The following is a 20,745-nucleotide window of genomic DNA, read 5'->3' as shown; positions in this document are numbered from 1 at the left end:
GAGAAAAACCCCGTATTTTATTTGCTTACCTCTTCAAATTTTAGTGCAATCATAGAAAAAGCTTTAAAAATTGCATCTGTTGGGCCTGTTATTGTCACAATTCTCTCTGGACAGGAGCCTTCAGAAATATTGATTCGAGCACCACTCTGTCAAAAAGAACAAATATTTTTCAAATTTATACTTCCCAGGGAACAAACTAATCAGGATTAGGGATACAGTTTGGGAAGCAGTATCTTGAGGCTTCTAATTCCCTCTCCTACAACTGCAGCCCAAACATGCAATTTCAGCATAAATACTCTCCAAAAATTCATCTAACTGTGGGAAGCTGGATTCTGTCTGGGTAAATACTTAGACAGCCTTCTTCATGGTATGCAAATAGTGCTTCTGTAACTCAAAGTTGTGAATAATTGCACAATCAAGTCTTTTCCCTTTCCTCTTGCTGGGTTTACCTCAAACAGGACCGGAGCTGCAGAATTTCAGACAAAGTTGGCTGTCTTCAGGGAGCATCTCCCAGGGAAGCCACACCTCTGCTTTAGAGACCCAAAGGCAGGGTCTAGACAAGGCATTGCCTTGCACTGTGGAGAAGGCTCCCTATAGATGTGTCTCCCGCAAAGACGATCTATTACTGTGCACTGAACAACCCTTTAAAGGAGTAGTAGTAGGACAAGCAACAGTAACAGTGTTACTTTCTTTAGGCAAGGAGCCTACTGGAAGGAGTCAGAAAACTTTAAAGCTTGGAGACAGGGCAGAACAGCTTTTTGCATACTTAGTCCCCTCTAGGCCACTGTGGCAGTGCAGAGAAAATCACTAAACCAGACGTAAATACATTTAAGAGTATCTTGGTGTAGATAATGATCAAATCCAGTTCAGGTAAGACCCACCCTACACTTTCCCTCAGGTTTCAGGCATGAAAATGTGCTAAATGCAGCCTAAGGAGTCACTGGAGCCTCCACTCATCCACAAACACTGACCTCCTTGAGGATGTGGGCCTGTAGCAAATGTGAAATAGTCTGGGTTAATTTGGCCCTTTGTCTTCAGGATTACACAAATCAGCTGATGTGCTGTGTGTCTGAGCCCTTATTCATGCCCATACTGCTATTCAACAGCAAGATATTGTATTCATTTAAAGGAGGACCAAGTTATCATCATGTGGAAACACAGCCTCTTTGTCCTGTGCTGATATAAAGATGCATATAATTCCTTTATTTAAAATAAAACCCCACCAATCAAATAAAGCCTCTTGTGACCACCTGTAGATTTTTCAGGAGTGGAAGAAGAATACTTGATAAATATCTTGAAAAACTAACCAGGAATCATAACTCTTCTCTAAGATGTTTAACTTGGAAGTCAGGAGCACTCTCCAATGATGGCTTCCCTTTTGTGGATGCAAATTATATCCAAAGATATATGCGCATGATCATAATTAATCAGAAAACTAAAATTTGTTTAATCAACTGGCAGGATTACCTAGGATACTGGTTTTCTTTTTACTTCCACTTTTTCTTAAGCCTTAGCAAATGTACTTATCTGTAAAAACATGCGTGAAAACTCTTATCAAAACAGGGGCTCTGGACTCAGTCAGCCTGATGACTAACTCCCTATTGTGTATATTAAAGATGGATCTCAGCAATTTTCTTTACTACAAACACTTTGAGATTTCCCTGCCACAGACCTTTTATCAGCATATAAAACAACAAAGCCACTGACACAGTAATATACTGCAGGTTTACCAGAACCAAATTGACTTTTCTTGAGGCATCCTCTATACACGCTGCGCTCCTAAAGTTTTGAACAGTAGGATTTGTCTTTTGAGCTATGCTTTTAGCACTTGTTTCAAAGAAGGAAAATTACATGGATTTCCAAGTAAGATGTGCTGCCTTGCAGGACAAGTGCAGGTCTGTAACCTCCACCTGGGCACAATCCTCCGAAGACAATGCAGCTTGCTCTGCAGCAGGGAAGGATGCCTGTGGACAGTGGGGAGACTGAGGTTTATGCAGTGCCCTGTTTTAGTTAGCTGTTTTGTGTTTATGACCTTTCCAAAGGATGTGAGTGGTAGGTGTGTAGGTCTACCCTGCTCACATCCTACTCACAGGAAGTTAAGGCTTTGTCAAGAGATGGCAGAGGGATACTTCAGGTTACACAAGTCTGGCTCCAGCCCTGCTGAAGCCTGTGTCTACCCTCAAACTTTACATGCATCAGTCTAATGCTTGGTTTCAGATTTTGGAAACTTTCTACCAGGAGGCCAAGCCACGTGCAGGACCGATGTTGGTATGCTAAAGAAAGATACAGCGGTTTTAATGTACAGAATCATGCTAGCTAAGCTGTTCCTGAGATAAGACAGCAGCAGGCGTATTGCTATGGGAATGAAAGACTCCAGACTGCTACGGTGATAAGGTGGTTACATTAACAACAACGTTTAATTGAAGCCAGTGCATTTATACACCACCACTTGCAAAGAATGGTGATGTTAAATTAAGTGCCCACTTGATGGCAGTGTCGGTCTGCACACGCTCAAATTCGCTGTGAACTGGAATGAAAGGCAAGTAAAGACATCGTTAAGGCTTGTCTTACCTCCTCCCTCATCTTCTTAACTGTCTCACCTTTCTGTTAAAGAAACAGAAAAAAAAGTTAGCCTGGACTGATGAAGTAAACTGATATACAATATTTTGACACGAAAATAAAGAGAAAAAGTAATTTCCTGACCTTTCCAATAATGCTTCCAACCTCCTGAAACACAAAAAAGAAGACACAGTGAATGACACGATTCACTACAGAAGAGCATTTGCCCTGCTCCCAAGCTATTTCACTATCATTTATTTCAAACCTGCAATGTGAAGCATAGCCCCTTCCATTGTTGCTGCATACAAATATGCTAGATACAAAGTGGCAGACTAAAAATGCGGCTTTGCAGCCTGATTGTGCAAGAATACTTTTAACAGAAGCAGATCTTGCAGTTACAGATCAATCCTGCAACTATAAACACAGATAAACCCCTATCAGGGAATGAAAAGTTCAAAAATAACAGAACTGCACAACCTATTAGAGAAAATGAGATATAATACAAGCATCAAAATAATTGCAGATCTCACTGAGAGCAAGCATTTACCCTCTTTACATCATGTAATAGCCAGAGCTGTCTTTCCATGCTACTGAATATTACTGTGTAAACACCTGGCGGCCTGTCTTAATCTCCCTGTTAAGCACTTACAGGACAATAACTGCTAATCACTTTTTAGGGATTTGGGAATTGCTGCTGGGCTTTCACAATTTTCCATGGAGGGACAGATTGAGAAATGTGACTGTGAACATACAATAGAGGAACACTTTGGCAGTTCTGGCAACATCCCAACAGTTAAAAGCTCAATGACTAAAACCAACAGGTAGCAAAACTGAAGCTAATAACTCTAAAATGAATAGTCGGGCATCCTACACAGACCACACAGGTGTGACATCAGACTGGAAATCATCTGACGGAGAGGAAACCAGCTAAAGGAAAACAAGCTCTTCCCCTATACCCAGACTGTGAAATCTTCAATGGCTAAAGACTACCTCATGTGGCTCTGTCCCAGACGTATGATATACAGTCGGGTGTCCCCCCCCCCCCATTCCCTGTCTAAGTCTCACCCATCCTGAAACACAGCCCAAAGAATAGGGTTTAAGAAATTGACCTCCACTGCTCTGTTCAATGATGGACTCATAATAAAGTGGTACTAACTTCACTCTTCAGTAAAGAACTACCTGCAGTGCCCTCGAGAGTTATTTCTCACCAGTTATTTATAAGCTTATAATATGAAGCTGTTTGTGCTTGCAACTTCGCACATCCTGCCCACAAGATACTAAGACTTTTCAGTGAGCACACCACCTATCTCAATTAAGAACTTTGGCACATGGCTCCTTTGCACTCTCTGCAAGTCTGCACGTAAACCAGGCTGGGGGAAACAGTCAATGTACTGCCGGACACGGCTGCTATTTGGAGTCACCTAGACAGGCTAGAGAAATTGGCTGAGAGCAACCTCAGGGAGTAGAACAAAGTAAAATGAAAAGTCCCACCAAGCTGCGCAAAAAACCTGCTACAAACTGGCTTTGTAGGAGAAGTCCTGAGGGCCCCAGTGCACAACTCCAACACAAGTGCATGAGCTCATCAGCAGTGCATTGCTGATCAAACAAATGCCGGGCTGTATTAGCAAGAGTGTAGCCAGCAGGTGGGGGCAAATGATCCTTGCCTTCTCCTTGTGTTTGTGTGACCATGCCTGGAGGATTTTGTCCTATTTTGGTCTCCCAGTAGAAGACACTCAAGGACACACATTCAGTGCAGGGCCACCAAGACGGTCAGGCCAGAGCACAGGATACATGAGGAGAGGTTGAGAGAACTGCATGCATTTGTTCTTAGGAAGAGAAGACTTGGGAGGGCATCTTACTGCAGTGTACAGGATAAGGAAATAAGGAAAGCAAGTTGCAACATCAAATTCCTACTCAGAATGACAAAAAAATTTTTACTATGCGGATAGCTGAACACTGGAACAGGCACCCAGAGAAGCTCCATCCTGGAGTCTCCATCCCTAAAGGTGTCCAAACCCAGCCTGGGCAAGGCCCTGACCAATCTGCTCAAATGGGATCTTCTTGATTCACGATACCAGACTGGAGACCTTTAGGAGTTCCTTCCAACCTCCATGAGTCTGTGACTCTTCAAGCATGGCCTCATCCACTGAAGTGGTGAAGCCTAAGATGAAGCCTAACCAGCCACAAGGTTCCTCAACCCATTGAGGTCCCTTCTCAGGTTTATTTTCAAACCCTACTTTTTATGTTCCCAATTTCCCTTTTTTATTTCCCTTCCTACTTCTTTTCCGAGATAAGATTCTGCTCTCTCGTACATACTGACCAGAGAACAGATACTGTCCACACAGACACTGCAAATCTTACAGAGGTATCTGCCTTGCAAACTTCTATTTCTGCTGCTTGATGTACAGTAGATCTTTGCACGTCACACAGCTCTGTGACTGTTCTTGCTAAAGTTCTCCATGTCTGGCTGGGACAATGAGGCATCTGTACATCTGTGCATACAATGTGAAGAAGCAGCTCTGTGAGAAGATGAATGAATGAAGAGTACTAGCTACAGTTTTGTGTCTTGTGACCAAATTATCCTGTGTCTCTTAATATGTGGGTTTAGGTCATGCCTTTTCCCATGGCTAAGACTCATGTACCAGGGTGCTGTGTAGGCTCTCTAATGAATTGCAGCATTTTTGTTAGCAGTGACAAATTTGGAACACCCATTCCACAATATTTTTAAGATCTTACCATCTTTTATACTATCACTGTAACTGTTGAATGGGGTTGAACAACACAGGGAGTTAAATTCTCAATGATAAGTTGTCCTGGGAACCCCTCATGCATTGTAGTTCCTATTTGCCCACTCTGCACATTCAGCGGTTTTGCCTTGAAAACTTTTTTCCATTCTCTTCAATCCCAGCTTTCAGAAATAGTATCTTTTGCAAAACAGATTCTTAGGAGGTAGAAGGACCTTTTGCTATGGGTGAGCATATTGTGTTTCAATTGCTATGGGCAAGCAACTGTATTTCTGTCCTTGGTATAAATTCAGTTTTTGTATATGAGAAGTTCCATTAGAAACTGTAGGCCTCGTCCTGAATCTGCAAAGCTCTGCCAGTATACACTTAGGATGAAATCTGTCCCAATCCATTTGAGCATACTGGGTCTTAATGACAGATGCTGTTCTTTCAGAAATGTATGGCTGAGTCATGGCTGAGTCATGGCTATTAAGTACAAAGATATCTTCCTTGGAAATAGGAAAAGATACTTCTGCTTTTGAAGCCAAAAACCAATATGCCATTTGTAACCCAAGTAAAAAAGTTGGTCCATTTCAAACAAGGAAATTGAGAGTATTTAAACAAGCAGAGTAGAGCATGGAGCCAGGGTTCGGAGGAAAGAAACATTACATTCACATAGATATTCCTAATTTTTCCAGAATTTTTGATCCATACAGATTACCATAAATAAATAAATAAATAAATCCAGAATGGTTCTAAATGGGTCACTTCAGAATCTTTTGGGGCTTTAGGTATTTCTAAGAAAGAAATTTAAGAAACATTTAAGAAAGCTCCCATAAGTACTGGTGCCTACAGATTGTGCCTTTAATTATGATGAAAAACCTACTTTGGAAGACTCTTTACATCTCCTTCCTCAAACTACCAATGTAAACTTTTATTGGTTCTTTATATGGTCCAATATTTGTTTCATATAGATTCTTGTTTAGTGCTTAATAAAATACCTAACATCATTTTACAACACTCAAGTTTTATCAGTATTTCTAGCCAAGCTTACTTTGGGTAAACATCTTCAGAAAATGTTTTTACACTTGCCAGACACCAAACTATGCTGTAGTTATCTGAGTAACACTGAAGGGATGAGATGCCCATCACCTGCATCAGTTCATTGAAAGTCAGGAATCTCACATAAGCCAGGCACACAGCCTCCTCTGCAACCCAGAGAGAGAGATAATGGAGGATATTTTGTTCCTAAGAGAAGGGAAGAAGTGTTCTCCTGAGGGCTTCATCTTTCCCCATCTGCAGCAGGAAACGACTAGACTGACACTAACATACCTGAAGTTTGCTGAGAGGAATCCTACAGTTGATGTCAAATTCAGCCTCAGTGCAGGTCAGACAGCAGTTTGATTTAGCTCTCCTAGCAAATGCCTACTAGAGTATACTAATAACTCTTGGAAGTATTCGCTGTTTTCTGGTGCTCAGGACTATAAGCTAAAAGTAAGTACTTATGATCAATTTCAGATTGATTTATTGACTAACCATCTATGCATAAACACAGTGGGAAAATAAGTTATATGGTAACAATTACTGGGTTTCATATAATCACACTTTAACAACTGACTGAAAAGCAGTGCACACACAAAAAAAGAAGTTACAAATGAGGGAAATAAAGTTAAGAAGGAGAAAGACAGGTCCAAAGCAACCCAGCAGACTGATGCTGGGGCTAGAAGTACTACTCAAGCTCTTCGGCGTCAACATATGAGTGTTCACCTGTCAGAAGCAGATATGCCACAGCAACCATGCTGGATGAAAAGCTGCAAGTGTCTGCATGCCTACATTCACTGATACATAAGCATAAACACACACACATTTACATATTTGTATGTGAAGTCAAGATACACATAAAGCCACTAGATAGATAGATACCACCTTTTCTTCAAGAAATGACAGCAATTTGGGGTGCATACCCTGATATTCACCACAGGAGCCTGAGTTTCAGGCCCAGGTAATGCCTTCTGAAAGGCATATCTCCAGGTGACAGTATCTCAAGCATGATAATCTCACAGTTGGGCTCCAACAGCTTCACTTTGGAAAACCCCAGGGAAATTAGAACTGTACATACTGATATCACATAACCTGAGAGTAACTCTCAAGCCGGGGGGTGGGGGGGTGTTGAGTTGATTTATGACTGATTTTCTTTAGTATGCTATCTCTAATAAAATAGATAAAACAACAAGAGGTGAATCTCACCAACAAACACTGGAAGGCTGTTACAGTATCACAGTATGCTAGAGATTGGAAGGGACCTCAAAAGATCATCTAGTCCAATCCCCCTGCCGGAGCAGGAACTCCTAGATGAGGTTACACAGGAGTGCGTCCAGGCGGGCCTTGAATGTCTCCAGAGAAGGAGACTCCACAACCCCCCTGGGCAGCCTGTTCCAGTGTTCCGTCACCCTCACTGAGAAGAAGTTTCTTCTCAAGTTTAAGTGGAACCTCTTGTGTTCCACTTTGTACCCATTACCCCTTGTCCTATCATTGTTTGCCACTGAGAAGAGCCTGGCTCCATCCTCGTGACACTCCCCCTTTATATATTTATATACACTAATAAGGTCCCCCCGCAGTCTCCTCTTCTCCAAACTATAGAGACCCAGCTCCCTCAGCCTTTCCTCATAAGGGAGATGCTCCACTCCCTTAATCATCTTAGTCGCCCTGCGCTGGACTCTCTCCAGCAGGTCCCTGTCCTTCTTGAACTGAGGGGCCCAGAACTGGACACAATATTCCAGACATTGTTTGAATTGTAGGCATTTTTACTTAGTTGAAAAACACTTTTACTGTTCAGTATCAGTAAAGCGTATTGCTAGTCAACCACCTGATTCATCACAGATAACTTGAGGAGATGCAATGGTAAAAGCCAGCGAGCTTTCTTTCACGCTGAAATGCAGCATATAATATTATTTGCACATCTTATTCACATGACTGGGATGAGTTTTGCTCTTAAAGAGCACTTAAGAGTGGTGGGCCCATCAAAGAACAGACAGCTATTTTCTGCAGGTTTTGCATTATCTGTGGTGAGGGCAAGGCAGCATCAGCAGAAGAAAACGCGGCAGCTGTGAGCCAAGGTTTTCACTAGGACCTTCAAGGTGTGAATGACTAAACAAATATATAAAACAGGCTGCTATTAGAAAGCTATTTCCTAATCAGTTATCTGGTTCTGCCTTTTCAATAACAAGAGAAAGAAATTAGTCATGTTCAGAAAGCAAGAGGCTTGACAAGTAGGAACAAACCTTGGTTTAAAGGTTAACCTTTGATCTGTAAACATAATGTGTGAAATTCCATAATTTTTCTAAGTGTGAGGCTGGTTTCATAGTTACTGTGTCCCAGGAAATTAAAACAAAACAGGCAGCCATTCCAGGAACATAGAATAGCACAGGCCTTGCTCTATTACCATGGGGCATGTGGCTTCTATTTATCAGTGTTAAGGCGTGAACAGAACATTAACCTCAAAGGACCCTTGAGATAAAGCCACTTCTAGAAGGAAAGCACGTTTAAGAAATAATACAAGAGTATATACTTTAACCCCAAAGCATCTGACAAAGCACAGGCTACATCATAAAGCCTGCAATTCATTCAGGCAATGCTTTGATTGAACACGCTTACCTGCTTTCTATGAGCAAGGATAAGCTAGAACCAGTATGACTGGACCCTACAAACTAAACAAGCCTGCTAGAAAAGCACTGAAATGAGACAAATACAGCTTTCCATGGCGGGATACATGTGGGGCATCAGCGTTTTTCAAAGACTGGGAGAAAAGTCAGTTTTGGGAAACATGATATTTCTATCTCAGGGAATGGCTGCCTTGGATAAATTAAAAGTCTGGTTTGTGTTCTGGGATTATGTGGGATTAGCCTCACTGAGACAGGAGATTTCATGTTCCTAGGTGGTGGTTCAGTAGTCGCTATCTGAAGCTAACAGCCTTAATTCAGCAAGGCTCTGCAGTCCAAGCCCTTACTGATGCTAACAAATGTGGTTGTGTATGAGGAAACTTTAAATTAGTCTTTCTGATGGAGATGCCACTGTTACGAACCTTCACAGGTCCATCTAATATTTTTGGGGCACCTGTGCCAATGGGCATTTCTCATTTACTTTTTGATAGCAGGTGGGTAACCAAATTACATTCAATTTCACACCAAACCTCCCAGCCTTTCCCTAAAAAGCAACCCCAGAAATGGTTCTGTTTCTTTGCTTATCCCTCTGCCTGTGATGCTGAAGCAGCAGCACTGAGTAGGGTGTGTGCTTTCTGCTATCTCAGCTCATTACAGCTGTGGATATACGAGGAGATTCTCTTTGACAGAAGTGGCAGAAGTGGTAAAATTTGGCTATGGAAATTGGTTTTGGGCACATACAGGGTCCCGGGGCTGGCAGAAAAGACCTCTGTCCTTCCACTGATTTTTTAGGCTACTGAGAAACCCTCAGCTGTTACTACAAACACACCAAGAGTATATCTTGTGTTGTGTATTTGCACACGGAGTTTTGTTCCATAGCCAGAGCTCTTAGGTACCACAGTAATGAAAGCAAACAAAACAAGAACTATAATAGCAATAGGCAGGACAGTCAATCCTTATAATACCCTGACCAGCGCTCATGGAAACAAGAGAGAACAGAACAAACATTGGCTTGCTTGGCATTTTACAGCTTGGATTTAATTACTGACAAGGTGATTCTTAAAGCTACTTTGTTGTATTCTATATTTTAGTAAGTAAAAAATAAAACAGAAAAATGGGGAAGGAGAAGGGCATTACCTTTAAGATGGGGAAAAATTATTTCTGTGCTTGTTTTAGAGTCTTTCAGGGGGCAATTAAGCAGGCATAAAAAGGTGGTCACAAAAAGAAATCCCTGATGATAAAACTATATTATCTATACTAATGAAAATGGCAAATTCCTCCACGATTTTATTGTCTCCATTTCAGCTTTTAAGAGTGGGCATTCTCCTTAATGAGTCTAAATTTTATTTCTGTTTCTTGTAAAAAACTCTATGTGTAGCATCATAAAATAATCACAAACGCCTAAAAGTCACCACTGAACGTAAGTCTGCGGTAACCAGTCCTTCAGCGCCACAAGCACCCACCGATCCTGCTGAAGCCATCGGGAAATAGAGTTCCTGAGGGCATCTAAAATGAAGCTCTAAGTACTGGAATTTTAGCACCTAAAAAATCAAGGCACTTCATGCGGTTTTGTCCAAAGCTGAAAATTTGACTGCATTTTTTCGAACTCACTACTGCTGAAATTATGAAGAAACATATCATTAAGCAAATGCTATCAGGGAAGGAAAAGCTCCACTCAGGCATCATATTGTTCCTCCTTCAATGCAGATTATACATACTATCTATAAATTCAGTACAATATACATATGTATAGTCTACATACTCTATGTGCTGCTTTTCCCCAGACATGTTTAAAATCTGTTTAGGAGACTTCCAGAACCTCACAAAAAATCTCAACACCAGGAATTTCTCTTGAGGTTCCCTTATTAGGATTTATTTTCAAAACCATACTTTATCCCATTATTCCCTGCCGGAAGCACTTGCATCATTGAAAATAACAACACTCCATTACACTCGTACTTATTCTCTCCAGGTATTTTATGAGAATGTCTGAGGAAACCCAGACAGAGCCTCCTCAAGCCTCCTAAAACTTTGTTATTTTTCTGTGAGTCCCCTCTCTGCTCAGTTCTCAACATCACTCACACATGTGGCACCCGCTGCTGAGCATGGAACCACAGGTGTAATTTTGACAGAAGAACAGCAAGGTAATTGCCATCTCTGTCTCACAATGCACCAATGCTATACATCCAAAACTGCATACACTTCTGCTGCAACAGCTTTCCTCTCCAACTCAGCATATCCCAAACGTGCCAATCTCTAGACACTGACACATCTGATGCATTTTATGTTTTCCAGATTTCCTTCTCTCACCGAACATGTGTCTTCTAAATTACCTTCTAGTGTTAATTGCCTCAACTCTCCAATTTACACCTCTCAGTATTTGGCAAGAGTCCTACTTTCCTTCCAGTTTTCCCTTCCCTCCTTCATCCCACCTGTAAACTATTTCCTTGTTCTTCCTAACCATCTGAATTTATTAATCCATTTTGTTTTGTATTTCTGAACTCCTTTCCCTTTCTCTAAAAGATTTCTCAGACTCAAATATATTAATATATTGTAGTTTGGTTTCTTGCAGATTTCACTGCACTCAGCATGGTTCCACTGATGCACACCTTCATGCGGTGCCTTTGGACACAATGCATTTTTCCTTCTCCAGGTTTGTACTGGAGGGAGGAAGCAGAGACTCCTTTGCTACCACTACAAGATGGAGGCCAAAGTGGATTTGTGACCCTGCTGCTCCTTCCATGCTGGCAGTTTTGAGCATTTTCTGCTGTTCCACCTCATGGACCCGACTTTAAAATCTCTATTAAAGCTACTTTCCTGAAATGTAACATCCTTCTACCGGCACAGTCTCTTCACTAAAATGAGCCTGTAACAGTGAGTCTCTAGGGTCTTCATCAGCCTGTTAACACTGGCTGTGTATAAATCCAAACCAGTCCAAAATCATGTAATCATTACCAAGTATAGTCAAAATAGGTGCTTTTTCAAGACTGTTTTCTTTCTGGGCATGAACTGACCAAAACTAGAACAAGAGCCCTGCAGATGCATGTTGGGAGATACCTGTGGACAAGGCTACAATTTTCCACAATCTTCCAACCTCATTATCTGTGGCAGTAATCAAGAAAAAAACACCCCAAAACAACAGCCACAAGCTATGGGAACAAAAATCTCAGCAAAAGGTGAGCAAAGAATGATAAAACATCGAGCTCCATCAAAGACCCTGTAACTTGCGGATAGCCAAAACAAGTTTGATTTTGACAAAAATCAAAAAAGGAATTAAAAAGTGAAAGGCACATTTCTGTTGGAGCCTGAGTTCTGCCTTTCCTTACTGGCGGCTTTGATAGCTGGGGACTGCCTACGAATGCACACACACTCAATTTGTGTTCCTTCAGTCCTTCAAAAATGGTGTTCTGGTACGGGTAAATGCTGCTACTTCTGCCTTTACTGGAAGCAGAACTTTTGCAATCCCTCCAATATTGTAGTCCTGCCTACAAAGTATACTTTTAAGGTAGATAGAGGTCATAAAGTATCTGCACCCATTCATGTCTCCCCTACAGAGTGATTTTATTTATTTTACTTCAAGAAACAGCAGGAATTACATGGAAAATACAGAAGTAGGGCAATGTAAACAGGCCCAGTCCATATTCCCTTTTTTTCTCTACTGAAATGCACAAACCAGCCTTATTCCTTAATGTGGTGCACCCTTGTCATTAATGAAAGATGAAAATGCATCTCTGCATTATTTAAAATACTCTATCCTAGACATGCTCCAAAATGCTCTTCCATTCATGCTCTCTTCACAGCAGCATTCAGATAACTCAGTCAAAATTAGTGCTATGGCAGCTTTACAGGATGCATGCATTTTTTTTTTTAACTTGCCCTTAAAAACCTCCAGTAATGGATGGTGTGGCATTCCTGGGCAGCCTCCTCCCTTCCTCATACATCCATGTACCATAGATCACAGAATGGTCTGGGTTGGAAGGGACCTCAAAGCTCATCCAGTTCTAACCCCCCAGCCATGGGCAGGGACACCTTCCACTAGACCAGGCTGCTCAAAGCCCCATCCAACCTGGCCTTGAACACTGCCAGGGATGGGGCAGCCACAACTCCTCTGGGCAGCCTGTGCCAGTGTCTCACGATCCTCATAGTGAAGAATTTCTTCCTCATTTCTAACATAAATCTCTCCTTCTTCAGTTTAAAGCCATTGCCCCTTGTCCTGTCACTACATGCCATTGTAAAAAGTCCCTCTCCAGCTTTCTTGCAGGCCCCCATCAGGTATTGGAAGGCTGATATAACATCCCCCCTGAGCCTTCACTTTTCCAGGCTGAACAAGCCTGGTTTTCCTAATTTTGCTTTTAAAATATCCATTTCTTCTTTGTGGATACGAAGAACATCTGAGCACTGCCCTTGTAGTGTACGCCCTAGCACCTGCCCTCCCATCGCAAGAACGTGTGAACAAGCGTTCTGTGTTGCCTCTAGTTTCTCTTCAGGGTTGTCACACGATCATAACTTTTTAACTGATGTAACATGGTGTAAGACAGAAATTAGGCCATTTATCTTACACCATCACACTCTCTCTCAAGTCCTGCCTCAGGACCAGGCCCTGGAAACACCCAGATGTTAACCTTTCATACCTCGCCATACATAACCCTGTGCTTCCTTACCATTACAATTTCTGTCTGAGAAAATCAAGGCTGTGCCCTGCCTCCTTGTCAGCAAGCTGTTCCCAAATCTTGCTATGCTGTGGAAGAGCGGTAGAGCGAGTCCTTCAAGTGGCCATCCAAGCCTCTCTGGCAGGAGGCTGCATAAAGCTCTGCGGGAGCTCAGCTGGACCTACAACCACTTCTCTCCTCAAAGCAAGACAGAGCAAAGGCACTGATGCGAGGTGCCCTTCCAGCAAGGAGGAATGGGACCTGGGTTGTAGTGGAGCTCAGGACTGTTCCCATCTGTTTTCCTTTCACCAGACGCTAATGTTGTCTTTGATTTTTCCTCTTGTTTTGCTTGTTATTGTTAGAGATACTTTTTATTCCCTACCCTCTTGCAAAGGTCTGTCCATTCATATAAATCATGATTTTTCTGTCTCCAGATAGAGAATTTAGCTTAATTGCCTAATTAAGATGTCCATCCTTGACTTAAAGCCCCTATACAAATCACATAGAAAGTACACACTGAAAATTTCCTAAGTCTACAGGATTTACAGCCAAAATAACTAAACATAGTAGAACAAGTTATGGACTTTCAGTCAAATGAATGCAAGTATCACAAAGTACATAGAGCTTCCCTACGCAAAGGTATACTGGCAATAAAGGTTTAGAGACAGAGTTAAGGTTGGTGGGGACAGACCCTCATACTTCCATGAAACACCCTAATAAATTCATAACTTTAAAATGACCTTACTTTAATATTAACTGAATCCACTTTGCTACTGTTCTTTTTAAAAACAACCTTTTAATTCCCATCTTTTCTTTCAAGTGCATGCCGGGGGGGTTGGAACTTGATCTTAAGGTCCTTGCCAACCCTAACTATTCTATGATTCTATGATTCTAAGTTATGACCGGTTATGTACAGCCCAAGCTCAGCTTCCGTTAATTGTTTCATCTAGAAACGCTACTTAGAGATCAGGAATTTCCACCAATGTCATTGCCACAACAGATCTTAAAGAAGAGCCTAAAAACATGTTTCCTTTTCACTGGCACATAGAGCTTTCAGAGTGACCTTCTCGCACTGAGTTCATATTGATTCAGATATCCTTCATTCCTCTATATTATAATTTCTAAATCACAGAAATTACATCAAAGAAACTGTAAGGGTCTGACTTTTACCACCAAAATAAATTGACTTAATGTACTCTTTGAAATACTTAGGCACAACAGGATACATGGTTAGAGCATAGCAGAGTTAACAGTATACCCATAGTGCATTGTTATCTGAGGATGCATAGTACACTTTCTCTTAAAATGTGAACTTCGTAGCTTCTACAGGTTTAATTTAGACCCTTGGGGCTACATACACATTGAAGATTGGACACGTAACATCCATTATTGTTAAAAGTGGTTGCACACACAATCACTGATTTTTAACACAGAAAATTAACTTTTTCTCATTTCATTTCTGATTAAAACCAAAAATCGTTTATAAAAGCCCCAATCCTAGCCCACAGTTTAACTAAAATGTCCTGAAAGTGACAGTTACTTGATTTTTGCTTTAAAGGCATGGTTTTGAAAGAAGCAGAGCTGACAGTGTCTGACAGTGGTTAAAGAAAAAGCACGCTTAAGCACATGTGAATTTGATTGCAACCAGTACAGGTACTTGTACCCACCAGGATAAGGATGTGTTCAAGAACAGGCTGAGACAGGCTGAGGGCTGTTCAGCTTGGAGAAGGCTGCATGGAGACCTCATAGCAGCCTTCCAGTATCTGAAGGGGGCCTACAAGGATGCTGGGGAGGGACTATTCATCAGGGACTGTAGTGATAGGACAAGGGGTAATGGGTTAAAACTTAAACAGCGGAAGTTCAGATTGGATATAAGGAAGAAATTCTTTACTGAGAGGGTGGTGAGGCACTGGAATGGGTTGCCCAAGGATGTTGTGAATGCTCCCTCCCCAGTGGTGTTCAAGGCCGGGCTGGACAGAGCCTTGGGTGGCATGGTTTAGCGTGAGGTGTCCCTGCCCATGGCAGGGGGGTTGGAACTAGATCTTATGGTCCTTTCCAACACTAACTATTCTGTGATTCTATGATTCTAAATGCTATTTTGGACTGGGACCAGAACACAGTAGAATCAACCACTATGACCTAATTTTGAGTGCAGACATGCATACAGATGTTAGGTGAGTTTGGTAAGAGAGACTTATTAAATTTGCTTGACAGATTCCTATTTAAGATGCAGATTTTACACACCAGATGCCTGCCTGAAGCGGAATATTTCAGAGGAAAAAAAAAAAACAAACAAAATGGTTGGATGATTTCTGAGAAAATGCATAATTTGATCTGACATAACCTTATTTCTGAGTTTTTTAATTTGCAGACTTAAACTGTACCCTCTCATACTTCCTAGCAGCTCCGTAAGTAAAATACAGAGGAAGACTATAATAGGAACTTAGTCTCCTGTTTGTGCTATAGTATACTGCATGTGTGATCCAGCTGCAGATTGAAAGCATGAACTGTTCAAAAATATAAATGTATTTTTAGTTATTAAATTAAATTCTATGAGTAAAAATACTTTTAGATTTATAGATGCAAATTTGATCTCCAGAATAATATATATTCACTGTTCCTGGTTAAGAAAGAGACCAAATCATCTCCTTTATATAATTCATTCATTAAGCCTAAAAATGCCTGGTGCTGTCTGATGCAAATAACACAAACAAACCTATGAAATGTTTTGGTTTTTTTTCTTAATTAAAAGCCCGTTTTGTGACCTGGCAATGTGAAATAAACAGCTATCAGACTGTTAAGTCTGACAATACCAAACTGGCACTCTGTCTATGGCACAGATTTCACACTTATCTGCATGCTTAAATGGTGCGCTGGACAGAAACAAAATGACAGTCAACCTTCCAAAATAAACCCGCAGGGGACCTAGACGAATGCTTGGTGTGTCAGGGCCTTCACTCTAGTAAGATGCTACATTGGAATAAGAAAGAACTATCTCATTTGCATCCAACAGAAATAGACAGTAATTCTGTGGCAATTATTTCACACAAGTCCATGTCCTAGTATCTTAACCCTCCTACTTACAGAATCCAGCAAATGATGAGAAAGGCAAGCCGTATGCAGATCAGCCTTAACTCGAGTGTTTGCCTGATTTGGCTAACTATCAATGAAAGAACTCTTTTTTTGCTGCCGGATCTGCTCAAAATGGGTTTGTTACAGGCAGGGTTTGTTCCAGTGAACTCCGGCTGCAGTGCAAACTGAAGTATGATCCCTTGAAAGGCTGGGGGTGATTTTTTGGTCATGGCAATGGTGCTTTTGACTCAAGTCAGAGAAGGAGGAGCAATGACACTCTGTCAGTGTCACTGTAAGGCTCTGATGGTAACTGCACACACTCGCTCAATATACAGGCAACTGCTGTGGCAACAATAAATGCTTCACCTTGCCATGCATGAGAAGTCGAATGGTAAGCGTGACATTGAGACCTCCTTCAGTCGCTTTTGTGTCCTTCGTGTTCATCCTGGCCTTGTATCTTCAATACTTGAAAGCAGCTTCGTTTTTCTGGGCTCTTTTCTATTCACTTAATCAACCTACAAAGAAAAAGAGAGAAAAAGTACCATTGAGTGGCCAAAGCTACTCTGAACTGAGAATATCATGTTGTACAAAGCAATTAACATTCCTTCCTTTGATTTTCTAGACTACAGTTTAGTGGTGAAAAGGCTCCTTTGATTATTATCCCTGTTCAACCAATTCTTTAACCCTTCACGATTACAAGATAAACTCCCCTTTGAAACTTTAAAAAGTCTCTTAACTTCCTGTATTTGGAAGCTGAAAGTACAGAGCACAACAAAGCGAAATACAATGTTTTCTTCACAGCACTTTCTCTCTGTTAACCTTCGCTGTGTGTATATGCAATATATATACCTAAGCATTTTTTACATGTGCCTGGTGCTGTTTTCATTTTCCTCCCTGTTACTATCTCTTTTTCCTTTTGGTTTTACAGAAAAGATATTTTTGTTTTCTCTCCAGCTAGAGAGAAATTAATTCTGAGCCTAAACACCAATCCCTGCCAGCAACAGCAGATGACACATTATCAAAGACATCTGACTTAACAAGAGCCACTTGGTGCTGTAAATCTGGGCACTGTCTGACTTTGTTTTTGTCTACCAGGCCCAGAGGTGGCTCAGTCCCTCAAAGGCCAAAGCTGAGCTTCAGCCCTAAGTAAAAAGAAGATTTTTCTTAATTCCTAATGACAAATAGCAGGTTTTTCAGTCATTTACAAAGCCATAAATATCCTAAAATGCTAATGAAAGCTGCAACGGATGGCTCTGAAGGGATAAACAAGATGCATTATGAGTTTATTAATGCAAGGACATTTATCAGTACAAAAAAGGGGGGGGGGGAAGGAATATTACCAAGGGCAGGAAAAATTCACAGTAGAAAAGGCTTAAAGACTTCTTATTTGCTTCTGTTCTTTTCAGGGCTATCTTACAGAGCATAAAACCCCTAAGCAGACATCACGCCTCTCAGTAACCATCCCTTATTAATGAGAACCCTATTAGTTTTGCATCTTGGAGCTTCCCGAAAATTTGGCTAGCTTGAGCATTGACTAATGAGCACCTCTAAGGACAAGCATTTTGAGGACAAGCATTTTGCGGTTCAGAGCATACAGCAGTGTCTGTCTCACTGAGGTTACAGGCTATTGTCTCCTTGTGGAGACTTCTCAGGTATGGGACCAAACTACTGGAGAGACCTACCAGATCATTCCCTTCATGACGCCAGCAGCAATATCATGTAGACTGTTTCATCAACTGATTAAGCTCCATCTTAAGAGTTATTATGCACTGATGTACTAGACCAAAGTAAAGCCCATCCGAGTTGAGCACATTATGTGGGAGGGAAGTCAGCAGCAATGCTTAAAGAGCGAGCACAAGAAACATATATGGAGTCATCCCTGACCGACTTGCTGAGCTGCCAGCAATAAGTGATTCCGGGTCTTCTGGGAGACTACATCCAAGCCAGCATTTTCAATAGCTGTTGCTGGACCACTCCTCCACGACTTTGTCTAATCCCTTCTTGAATCCACAGATTTGGTCTCCAAAAGTTCTGTTTTCACAGACTAATTATTAGTGTGGGAAGAAGTGCTTCACTTTATCTGGCTTAAATCTGCTGACTGTCACTTCCGCTTGTAACACATTTTGCCCTCTGTGTATTATATGAAGACCATCCCAAAAAGTCACTCCCCTGGTAGCTGATGCTCCTAGTTTCAGCCTGAACCTGAGGGTGGCCAAGCCATTCCTGGTGGTTTTGCTGCTGAGAAATACACTGGAAGATGCAGAGTTTTCTCTCAAGTTTCTGCAGGACTACTTAGGACCACAGAAGGCTGCTGTGCCTTCAGTGACTGCAGGCAGGCGTGCTTGAGGAGAGTTGAAAAGAGAGAGAAAAAACAACTTTAACTCCCCTTCCTAAAAGCAAATTCATTAGGTGCTACCACAGAGCAGCTCCTGCCCACCCAGTCCATTGCCAGAGCCCATTTTCCCTAACCCAGCATGGACTTACTGTATTTCATACCTTATGGTCTACCACCCAGACTACAGCCACTGAAATAAATCCCAATTATTCCACATTTATAGGCTTATCACTTCTATCATGTATCACCTAACCAGATGGAGAAAGGCAGAGGAGAAGCAAGGTGCCTGGATGAGAAGGCAATAAACAGAAGCAGCCTGGCCATGCCTCTGATGCACCATGTGTGCAAGAGGGTGAATGGAAAGTGTCCCAAAGCAGCTGGTAGGAAATGACAGAGAAAAGTATTGGACTCTATTCTGCTTCTTTAAGGTTAAAGCAGGACTCATATTAAAATCTGCAAGTGGGTTACCACAACAGTCCCTTCTGATAAGTGCAGAAGGAGGAGTAGAGGAGGCAGCTATGGTTGCTCCCACAATATGGAAGAGAATGGTCCTATGGTGCTCACCTACTGCTTGTTGAGGGAAATGCTCTGGCTCCTACAGCCCAAGCATCTTCTACTCAGCTCTGTCAAAAAAACAACCAACCAACCCAAAAGCCAACCAACCAAACAAAAAGCCCCCAAACCATACCCAAAATGCCAAACAGGAGCACTCTGGTGCATAAACAGTAGAATACATCTCAACATTCTGGACTTTATGGGAGCATACTGGCTATTTGAGATCTCTACAATGCTTAGGGCATGCTTGGAAGATTTCACATAAAGGATATGTTCCAAGTAGAAGCAAGGTGTTTGAGACTCACTGTGGACCAAAATTTAGTGATGAAGGTACAGCTGTGTTTCTAATGGAAAGTATTCCCATGTGGGTAAAATAATCCCAGACTAGATACATATTTACAGTTGCTATGGCCTTTACTGCTGTGGTGCTACAGCAGTATGCTCACTTTGGAAAAGACTTTTGGAGGAAAGCCTTTACCCAGACAACAAACCAATTCCCACCCAATCCTGACCTTTTCCACATAAAACCTGAAAATATCTGTATCTTTAGCTAATGCCTTTTCCGTTCTTTTTAAAAACAGGTTAAAAATTAATTTCCACCACAGGTACTGTTAAAAATGTCACTGCCATCTAATTTTTTGAAGGACTTTCTCTTCGTCCCTCCTCCCAACAAGCTCAAGCCCTACACCTAGTATTGAAAAGCAGAATGGATGTCTGAGGGAGGGCTGAGAGCCTGTGTGCCTGCAAGGAGCTAGGCAGCTGTGTGAGATACAAAAGGAATGAATTCAAAAAGGCAACCTCACATGATAAAGAGAAATATGTGAAACCAATACATATACCACGAAGACAGAAGAGTTTTTATTATGCCAAAAAAACCCCAACTAAACAAACCCAAAGAAAAACGAACAGGGGAAATTATAGTGATATTCAGCAGAAATCATGCCTAATTTACATGAGGATATTTAAACTCAGTCACCTAGTTCCAAAGTATCAATAGGTTTTAAAAAAGAAAACTTCAAAAAGGGGAATATAAGAACAACCAGTCTGTGACACTAAATCCGTCATTTCCATAATAAATGGAATCATCCCAAAGGAGGGGTAGCTAAGGAGATGATCAAGCCATATGGATGGGGGCAGGAAAAGACAAGGGCTGAACAAGGAGACCAAGACATGAACAGAGAACATGAACGAAG

At 41.5% G+C, this 20,745-nt stretch overlaps 1 protein-coding gene across 1 annotated transcript in view; it reads right to left on the bottom strand.

The window, feature by feature from the left end:
* Positions 1-17,106, bottom strand: part of LOC308217474 (poly(rC)-binding protein 3-like) — a gene marked incomplete at its 5' end in the record, with an annotated part of 51,597 nt that extends 34,491 nt beyond the window's left edge. Inside the window, 4 exons of the mRNA XM_080610551.1 lie at positions 30-146; positions 2,572-2,604; positions 2,704-2,727; positions 17,029-17,106. Of these exons, the coding sequence (XP_080466677.1) occupies positions 30-146; positions 2,572-2,604; positions 2,704-2,727; positions 17,029-17,106 (252 nt within the window). The remainder of the gene's footprint in view (positions 1-29; positions 147-2,571; positions 2,605-2,703; positions 2,728-17,028) is intronic.
* Between the last annotated feature and the right edge of the window lie 3,639 nt (positions 17,107-20,745).

Source organism: Psittacula echo, assembly GCF_963264785.1.
Source record: "Psittacula echo genome assembly, chromosome: 2".
Taxonomy (NCBI): domain Eukaryota; kingdom Metazoa; phylum Chordata; class Aves; order Psittaciformes; family Psittacidae; genus Psittacula; species Psittacula echo.
This window is presented reverse-complemented; position numbering and strand designations above follow the sequence as displayed.